This window comes from Ricinus communis, chromosome 8 (genome assembly GCF_019578655.1).
Source record: "Ricinus communis isolate WT05 ecotype wild-type chromosome 8, ASM1957865v1, whole genome shotgun sequence".
Taxonomy (NCBI): domain Eukaryota; kingdom Viridiplantae; phylum Streptophyta; class Magnoliopsida; order Malpighiales; family Euphorbiaceae; genus Ricinus; species Ricinus communis.
In genome coordinates this window covers 12910511-12920627 of record NC_063263.1, presented here as the reverse complement: position 1 = coordinate 12920627, position 10117 = coordinate 12910511, and the positions used below count along the sequence as shown (strand labels likewise).

The following is a 10117-nucleotide window of genomic DNA, read 5'->3' as shown; positions in this document are numbered from 1 at the left end:
GACAACGAGCATTATAGCTATAAAATTTTAATTTTTCTTATCTCATATTTAGTGGTCTAATAATTAATAAACAATAAAATTAGTATTTTAATTCAGTAACAATTAGTTAAAATTTAAATATTTATGTTATATATTTATCCTTTTGTCTGGTGAAATTAGTCCTAGATATTTTATTGTAGAATTTTAATATGTGCTAGTAAAGGTTGAAAAATACAGATATAATTCGGTCAAATTTAATTTAAATATATTGTTTTAACAATCCATGACTGACTGCTTGATTTTTAGTTGAATATCTTATTTAAATATCCTACAAATATTTGAATATTCAATTTTTTTCAGTTTTAGAAAAAGTGAAGTATTATTAAAAATTATGAAATCTCCGTGGAAAATGACCGCACCTGAATTGTTCCAAACAAGGAACATATCTTTGTACAAATTCATGTTTCAAATTCCTTATCAAATTTGGATTTTAGATAATAAAATTTTACATTCAAACGATTTCAGGAAATCCTACTGTGCGTATTTGAAAAAGAGCAAAACATGCGGGGTCAAATCCCAATATAATCCAAAAACGGGGATGCAAATATAAAATCAAAGCCATCTTTTACAAGGAGTGGGAAAAGATTAGTATTTTTAGTGGCTGGAGCCTGTAGTGCAGCAAAAAGAAAGAAAAAGATGTTAGCGAGGGTATAATTGAAAAGAAACTTCCTAAAAATTGGTACAATTGTAATAGACAAACAATAGGAAGAAAGCAGACGTGGAACCCTTTTGGCAATAAGCAGAAGCAACACGACATCTCTCACTGTCCTTTCAAGTCTCTCTGTTAATTATTATTATTAATACTAAAAATAAATTAAATGAAATCAAGAGATTAGAAATCAGTAGAAAGATAGATAAATCCAGCTCCTACTGTCTGTATCTATAATCACGCGACACAGAGAGAGAGAAAGAGAGAAATCAAAGAAACGGGATATCGGCAATGGGTTGCTGTCCGCCGATGGATCTGTTCCGGTCGGAGGCGATGCAGTTGGTGCAGCTCATTATTCCTATTGAGTCTGCTCATCTCACCGTCTCTTATCTCGGTGACCTTGGTCTCCTTCAATTCAAGGATGTACGTACAATTTCTACTCAATTGTGTTTTCTTTCTTCTTTTTCCTTTTTCCCCTGCCTAAACAATCGCATTCCAAATTATGGCGATTTTATCGTGGCTAGGGTCATTCTTTCATTTAGTTGGAATCCATGTAAATCTGGTTTTTGATTAATTCACATACTAGCTTTATTTAGCTAGTGATTGGTTAATTAGATATATTCAGCTTCTGATTTTTTCTTTTTTCAAATTTGACGTGTTATTTCCAGCTCAATTCCGAGAAGAGCCCTTTTCAGAGAACTTATGCTGCTCAGGTACACTTATGTCTCTTTTGCTTATTTTTCTTTTCTTGTTTGGTTTCTGGTGGTAAATAATGTAAGTTAAAATTTGAAGATATAACGTGAAGCTTAGCAGTAATTGAAGAAGAATTCATATAAATATTGAACTATTTATGACAACCATTTTTAATGGTTCGGAAAGTCCAAAACTACAAGGTTTCAGTTCATTTAATTTCTAATTTAGTGTGTTTGAATGATCTAAACATGCAAAATTCTTAATGCAATTGAACTCTATTTAGTCAATTCTTGTGTTTGCAAAGCTTACAGCTGCTAAAATTCATTTCTTTCAACTTAAGAAAACTAGGCAATTTTCAAAGAAATGAAATTGTGCCAGAGTTGACGTGATTTTGCAAGAATTCAATTAAATTTGAACTATTGAACACGATTTATTCCAAAAAAGAATTTAGGATATACATCAAAAGTTGAAAAATAGCTTCCCAATGGTTGCATTTAGTTTCCTTTGAAACAGTTAACCATCTCATGTTTTATATATTCAACATCATTAATCATACAAAAATATAGGGAGCTTAAGATATTTCATCTGCCCCTGTAATGTTGTGAAAATATTGCTTCTAATGTCACTTGTCGATAATATAAATCTCTTATCAGAATTGAAGGTAATTTCTGGAGTGCAAATCTTTTAATTATTTCTTTGTATTGTTAAGCTCAAAAAATGTGGAGAGATGGCTCGGAAATTACGCTTTTTCAAGGACCAAATGGAGAAAGCGGGTGTCTTCCCTTCATCAAAGTCTACGACTCGAAATGATATCAATATGGATGGCCTAGATGTATGTCAAGAGATTGATTGAATAGCTGGAAATGTTTAGGTTTGTCATGCTCTTAACGTTTTTCTTCTTTTTGAACATCTGCCAGATAAAACTTGGAGAACTTGAAGCAGAGCTGGTTGAAATGAATGCGAATAATGATAAATTACAACGGACTTATAACGAGCTTATAGAATATAAACTTGTTCTTCATAAGGTATGGCTACTTCTTTTTTCCTCTATCACCAAGTAATATTGGTTCTATGAGAACAAATAAAATTCTTATGGAAAGGCATGAATTTCTGATATTTAAAAAATTGGAAGCTTCTAGTAGTTGTGTGGAGATTTTTTTTTCTTAGATAGTGGAATAAAAGGGATGCAGGGAAAGGAAAGGGCAGAAAGATTATTTTATTTTAAATAAAAGAAGATAAATGAAGTCAGGGGACTCAATAAGCTATGTTTCGCAAAAGAATGCCTGAATATGCCACTGGTGTATGATATATCCTGCTATTAAATTGTGAATCACCTGTTCAAGCAGCACAATTAAGAACTATGAATAGTTACTCCTTGGATTAAACCACTTGCCTGGCTGTCTTTGAGCTAATTGGAAATGAAATTATGCAACAGAAGTAAGTTTTTACATGTGGTCTTGTCAATCACCTTGATGCCTGTTTCATTTGATGTCATTAAGTTGCTTTAAGATTTTTTTATTTTTTCTTACAAAAGTTCTCGGAGCTCATTATCTTTTCAGTGTAAAGTGTGAAATATATTTCACAAGTGGCCTTTCTGCAGTTTTACCTCAGTATGCCTTCAGGACTTTGTACTCCACACGTTACCTTAATTACGTAGTTTTCTCTTAGAGATTGATCATCTGAATTTTAATGTTATAGCGAATGCGTTTCTCTTCATGTTCATTCTTTTTAGATGGGTATTTTAGTATTAATTTTGTGTTGGTTTTATATGAAATCAATCAAAATCCTAATTTTCTTTTTTTTTTAGGCTGGTGAATTTTTTTCTTCAGCATTAAGCAGTGCAACCTCTCAGCAGAGGGAACTGGAATCAGGTCAAGTTGGTGAAGAATCACTAGAGACTCCTTTGTTAGGAGATCAAGTATGAATATTTTTAAATTTTTGGTGTTCTACCTGTCTTTGTGTCCCAGTTTTACTAATAGCATTTTGAATAGGAAATATCAACTGACTCATCAAAGCAAGTAAAGTTGGGGTTTCTCACTGGTCTTGTTCCCAAAGACAAGTCTATAGCATTTGAGAGGATTATATTCCGTGCTACCAGGGGCAATGTATTTCTCAGGCAGGCTGCTGTTGAGGAACCTGTTATCGATCCTGTTTCAGGGGAGAAGGTTAGTTTTGGCCATTGTTTTTGCTAATTGATAAATTATTACTTCTGTTTATTTTTTTTTTCTTGAAGAATTTCTAGTTAGCCTGTTAAATAATGTGAGCTTTCTGTATGGCCCTAGTTATTTGCCATCTAGGTAGTCGCCTTTATTTTAAGTTGATTCCGTGGGAAGGAAAGGCAGGGGAAGGCTATCGTTTTGCTATTATAATGACAACATTTGTGACTAAGAAATACAGGCATACTTTGACTTTCATGAAGGTGCTTTATGATAAAGAATCATTGTTTTTAACGATGCAGATGTAGAAAGCCTTTGACAGTTCCAATAAGATTTGACTCTTGAACAAAAACCACTTTTTGACTTATGTGGCATACAAGTCTGAGTTTCTGTTAGGGCCATGTTTTTGCCTTTATATACTATTATTTGAACCCAGTGATCAGTGTTTTATTGATTTGAATAGAGATTTCTAGTCTTAGTGTAAGGCTGCTTGATACTTCTCATAGTTGTGTGATTATTGAAAGTTCATTTGCATTCACTATTTTGTTGTCATGGGCTTCTTGCAGAGTTTCTTTTTTTCAATTTAGCTATTTGTATGTCCCACACTTCCATATCTTTTTCTGACTTCTGAATGTCAATGTACAGATTGAGAAAAACGTATTTGTTGTCTTCTTTTCTGGAGAAAAAGCTAAAACAAAAATACTCAAAATATGTGAAGCTTTTGGGGCAAATCGTTATCCTTTCACTGAGGATCTTGGCAAGCAAAATCAGATGATTACTGAGGTATGTTATTGTTCATCCTTTGTGATATTCTTTTTAAAATTAGAAATTAATTTCTGAGAGCTGTATCTTCATATAAATATCTGAAACTTCAATTTTTCACACTTCAAGGAAATGTTTCTTGTTTTGTGCATGGTTATCTTTGTCTATGCGACTGAAGTTTCAACATATTTCCTAACCTTTTTTATTTGGTGATGCATTATTACTTCCATCTTCAGGTCTCTGGAAGACTCTCAGAATTGAAGACTACCATAGATGCAGGATTACTTCACAGGAGCAATTTGTTGCGGACTATTGCCGATCAATTTGTGCAGTGGAATTCTATGGTATGTTCATATTTATACACCACATATACATACATGCAATAATTGGAGAACAAACTACCCCTTCTTTTTTTCTGCATCCTTGCATAGTTTTGATATATTCTTGGCCCATCATGACCGCATGCTTTGTTACTTACCAGTCACAGATGCTTGATTCATGTTCTTTATTCTCTCTCTCTCTCTCTCTCACTCATACTAAGTATTTTGTAACATCAATTTACGATTGTGTCTTATAGCGATGAAGTTGGCAGTATGTTCTCTCTCTTTTAATAATAAGGAAAAAAATAAAATTAATTTATTATAAAGTTAAACAATCCATCTTGGTCATTGTAAAAGCAATTGTATTTCTGAATTTAAATTAATCAGCATTTAGTTCAATATTGATCTGAAGCTTGCCATCATAATCAACTTTACTTTTTGGGTCCTAAATTGGATTTTGGGATACTAGGATCCTTATTCTGTTACTTTATAAGTTTATTTTAAACTGGTAGCATCTTCAGAAATTAGAGGTGGAACATAAAGAGAAACAAGATTGGTTGATCCAAATGAAGATGAGGCCCAATGGACCAACTCCAATTATAACCCCGACCCCTTCCCCCAGTCCGACCTGTTTAAAAAATAATAATAATAATAATAATAATTATAAAGAAAGAAGATGCAGAAGAAGAAAGAGACAGACAGTCAGATTCATCTGAACAACATCTGTTATTCATTGTGATTATTTTCCGTTATTAATAAGGCAGGACGTAAACACCGCTAAGGGGTCTGTGAAGATAATTTTGCTCCTATATATTGTTGTGTAACATCTTTTAGATATTTGTTGATAATCATATAAGAAGCTTTTTTTGCTTTGTTTGGATTGCATACAGTCGCTAATGCTACTCTGAACTTGTGAAGGTAAGGAAGGAGAAATCCGTATACCACACTCTAAACATGCTTAGTCTTGATGTGACAAAAAAGTGTCTTGTTGCTGAGGCATGGAGTCCTGTTTTTGCCTCAAAGCAGGTAAATCTTTTAATTTAAGATGGGTCCTATGCATATTTCAACTAACACATCCGTGAAATTATTTCTTGGGGTTACAGATGAACAAATTTTGAACTTGATATGTGCAGATCCAGGAAGCATTGCATCGAGCTGCATTTGATTCCAACTCACAGGTTGGGGCCATTTTTCAGGTGTTGCACGCAAAGGAGTCACCACCTACATACTTCCGCACAAATAAGTTTACCTCTGCATTTCAAGAAATTGTTGATTCATATGGGTGAGTTTTGGTCTAAGTCTTGCTAATCATTTTGGTTAATGAAGATGGATTGTAAACCTAAGTAATTTGGTAATATAGTAATGTGATAAATCTTTTTGAGCCAGCATATCTAGCCTCCTAGTTGTCCTCTGATCATGTGACATTGATACATCATGCTGTTCAATTTAAAGAGAAGAGTAACATTGTATACATGAACATTGGTTACTAGCAGGTCTTCCAAAATAGAAATATGGCATCTGTCCAATTTAATGACGCCATATTCTTAGTTTTTACAATAAACATCATGTAATTATGGTAAACTGGTAATAATAATAGTTGGTGGCCAAAGTTTCATTTACCTGCGATGTAACCCAGCAAGTTACTGCTATGAGTTCTTTGCATCATATGATTTGATTTCACCTGTAGACAAGTTTTTCTGAACATGAATGCATGTGTGTGCCGTTTGTCCATAAATGATTCTTTTTGTTTGATACATGTGCCAAGTGCAATTTTATTAATGGAAATGAGATGCCGTTTCATTCATCTGATTGCAGGGTGGCCAAGTATCAAGAAGCAAATCCTGGTGTATTCACAATCGTTACATTCCCTTTTCTTTTTGCTGTCATGTTTGGTGATTGGGGACATGGAATATGCTTGTTACTTGCAACTTTAGTCTTTATAATCAGGGAAAAGAAACTTTCCAGCCAGGTGAGCTCTTTGTGCCTCGTTTTCACCAGCCAGGCAATTTATGTATTTCATGTTTAGTTTGATTATTATTGTTATGTAACATTGAGCTCACCAAATTTCAAATATTCTTTCACCTTTTATCAGTTTGTTTTAGGATGTTATGGAAAATGAGGTTAATTCTTTGTCTTACTACTGAGTGGTGTTTATATCAAGAACAATTCAATAGTTCATTCTATAATCAGAATCTAATTGAACAATATTCTTATGAACTACAGAAACTTGGGGATATCACTGAAATGACCTTTGGGGGTCGATATGTTATCTTGTTGATGGCCCTCTTCTCAATTTACACTGGTCTAATCTACAACGAATTCTTCTCAGTCCCCTTTGAGCTATTTGGACGCTCAGCATATGCATGCCGTGACCTTTCTTGCAGGTATTGGGCTTAAGCCTTTGATATATTGTATAGTTTCATTTATGATCTTTAATTTAAATGCCATTTCGTGAATCTTCCCAGGGATGCTACTACGGATGGGTTGATTAAGGTGGGCCCTACTTATCCATTTGGTGTGGATCCTGTATGGCACGGCACTCGTAGCGAGCTTCCATTTCTCAACTCTTTGAAGATGAAAATGTCAATCCTTATTGGAGTTGCTCAAATGAATCTTGGAATTATACTGAGTTACTTCAATGCATTATATTTTAGAAATAGCTTGAATACCTGGTGAGTTTGATAACATGGAAATTAGTTGCTTCATCATCTTTCAAGTTCTTTTCCTGGAGTCATGATAGTGGTGTAATGATTTGTGGTGTTACTGAAATTTTCTTGCATTTTTTCAGGTTTCAATTCATTCCCCAAATGATATTTTTAAACAGCTTGTTTGGCTATTTATCACTCCTTATAATTCTAAAGTGGTCTACTGGTTCACAAGCTGATTTATACCATGTAATGATATACATGTTCTTGAGTCCAACAGATGAGTTGGAGGAAAACCAACTTTTTCCTGGGCAAAAAACAGCTCAGGTTGGTTCTATCTATTCAGTTCCTTTCACACTTTATTTCCATATGCGTCCATTATGAGATGCGACAATTATAACTTTCTCTCCTGACTTTGTTTTCAGCTTGTTCTATTATTACTGGCTCTTGTTTCTGTACCATGGATGCTGCTTCCAAAGCCTTTGCTTCTGAAGAAGCAACACCAAGATGTAAGCTGTAGTTGTCCGGTTGTCTAGTATTACTTCATATATTTAAGCATGCTATAGTTTGGTTCTCTTTCCATTGCTGCTGATGGTCTTGTTTTTCAGAGGCACCAAGGCCAATTATATACACCACTTCAGAGCACTGAAGAGTCCCTTCAGGTGGAGGTGAACCATGATTCCCATGGTCATGAGGAGTTTGAATTCAGCGAAGTGTTCGTACATCAGTTGATACATACCATTGAGTTTGTACTTGGAGCAGTCTCGAACACAGCTTCTTACCTGCGTTTGTGGGCACTCAGGTATGTACTAGAAAATGGAAGTTACACATCAGCCTGCATTAATCATAGACGAATCATTGAGCCCAGATGAGATCAGTTCAATTTTGTTTGTTGCATTATTGAGACTTGTCTTATGCTGGATTAGTGACATTGTTTGTAGATATGCAACAATCCGTTGACAACTGTTGCTATACGATCAGGCATTTTGTGCATACATGCCAACTTGCTGTATTCTCTTCGTAAAAGCCATAAGGAGACCATCTCCATTTTTGTATATTACTTGTTAGAAGGGTGCTGATTGTGGAGAGATCACTTCCCGTCGACTTTTCGTTTTCTATTAGCATATGCATCTGCTTTTTCACAGAGTGCTAACTGTATGCTCTATCTTGCTTCTTTCTTTCTGCAGTCTTGCCCACTCAGAGTTGTCAAGTGTATTCTATGAGAAGGTTCTTCTCCTTGCTTGGGGGTATGTTACAGTCTCCATCTGATATTTATAACATGGTCGAGTAAAAAATCAGTTCTTTCATTTTATAGTTTTGAATTCACCATTGTTATATAGCTCTACTTGCATAGATTTGCCTGTCATTATATGTTAAGATATGCGTTTGAAATTATCCTAGACAATCCTGGCTATGGCATTCATGCCACTCATTATTGAACTATTTTCTGCTAAAAATATGTTGTATTGCAAGCGATTATTCTAGTGTGCAACTTAGCAGTCAAGTGGATATAAGAAACATAAATACACGTGTATAAACAATGATGATTATGACACTGGTTTCCACATCCTGCAGGTTCAACAATGTAATCATCCTCATTGTCGGCATCATCGTCTTTATTTTTGCAACTGTTGGTGTGTTGCTGGTGATGGAAACTCTCAGTGCCTTCCTCCATGCTTTGCGTCTTCATTGGGTGGAATTCCAAAACAAATTCTACGAGGGAGATGGTTATAAATTCCATCCCTTTTCATTTGCATTGGTTGATGATGAAGAGGAATGATGCATTGAACTAAACCGTGATTGGGATTGAAGATAATGGTGCTCAATGTGTATAGGTATGGACTTTGTGTTGATTTATTCATTTGAACATGATCAGAAGTGATTGTTATGAATATTGTAGGGGGAGCTGTTGAAGCTTCCTACCATCTTGAGCATTGCTCCTTTACCTTCCAGTTATTAGTTCTTTTGGAAGGCATAAGCAGTTCCATGTTTGGCAGGCTAGTTTGTGGAAAACATTTATACCCTGCACATGATGTATGTCATGGTGGTTCTGGCCGAGTGTAATAATTAGAATATTTAATTTATTTCAACGTTTTATTTATTGCTTTATTTAAAATAAATAAAGGTGTGGCCTTTTTGGAAGTTAAAGATTCTTCTGATGATATTGTTGCATTGGAATTTGCCACGGACTTAGAAGATTATGCAACAATCACTCTTGTAATGATTTACCATGAGAAATTTACCATTGTTTGCATATCATGTGTCAAACCATAAAATCTTTTTCATATCCCTAAAGCATAACCAAGGAAAAAAGGACCAAAAAAAAAAAAGGTTGATTGTCTGCAAACCAAATCACGATCTCGGTAGAAAACGAACGGCTGCGTGAAGTTGATGACCAGGAACGACATATTATCTTGCAAGTAGCAGACATGAATGGAAGTGCGCATCCATCTGAATTACGGTGGATTTAAAAAAGGTTGCAAGGAGAGGAGGAAATTAGGAAAGTAGAGCATGGATGGAAAGTATCCAGTTTTCATGTCAGCCTATCCAGGTTATGATTCCAGACATGATACATATGAAACAACCAGCCAAGTTGGGAAGTGGACCTACCATGAAATGGAAATGCGGCTCCACGAAACACGACCCTAATCACCAATCAGCACTGTAAATGCAAATAATTCATAAAAGCAAGTGCAAGCTTCAACAGAACTATTTCTTATGTCCACATGAATTTAAGAATTGTTGAGTTAAAAATGGGAAAGCAGGAGTCTTTCAGAGTAAAAATATTCAGAGTAAACATATGCATTTTTTACCAGCGCTAAATTACTGCTCATGGGAATCTTCATCTGCAGT

General features: G+C 34.8%; 1 protein-coding gene across 1 annotated transcript; it reads left to right on the top strand.

Annotated features, from left to right (window-relative positions):
- Positions 1-824: 824 nt before the first annotated feature.
- On the top strand, positions 825-9406 carry LOC8284342 (V-type proton ATPase subunit a3). Its single transcript, XM_002512919.4, has 18 exons — positions 825-1111; positions 1357-1401; positions 2091-2213; positions 2299-2406; positions 3189-3299; positions 3373-3546; positions 4183-4320; positions 4536-4643; positions 5538-5645; positions 5753-5901; positions 6435-6588; positions 6843-7003; positions 7085-7291; positions 7408-7591; positions 7690-7773; positions 7873-8066; positions 8452-8511; positions 8840-9406. Exons 1-18 carry the CDS (start codon positions 980-982, stop codon positions 9042-9044), a joined length of 2445 nt encoding a protein of 814 aa, XP_002512965.1. The 5' UTR covers positions 825-979; the 3' UTR covers positions 9045-9406.
- The last annotated feature ends 711 nt before the right edge of the window (positions 9407-10117 follow it).

Bases quoted from the DNA above. Each gene is read 5' to 3' on its own strand.
- LOC8284342 (XM_002512919.4), top strand. From the start codon at position 980: ATGGGTTGCTGTCCGCCGATGGATCTGTTCCGGTCGGAGGCGATGCAG. The intron at 1,112-1,356 runs GTACGTACAATT...TGTTATTTCCAG, and splicing joins GTCTCCTTCAATTCAAGGAT to CTCAATTCCGAGAAGAGCCC. The intron at 5,646-5,752 runs GTAAATCTTTTA...TGATATGTGCAG, and splicing joins CTGTTTTTGCCTCAAAGCAG to ATCCAGGAAGCATTGCATCG.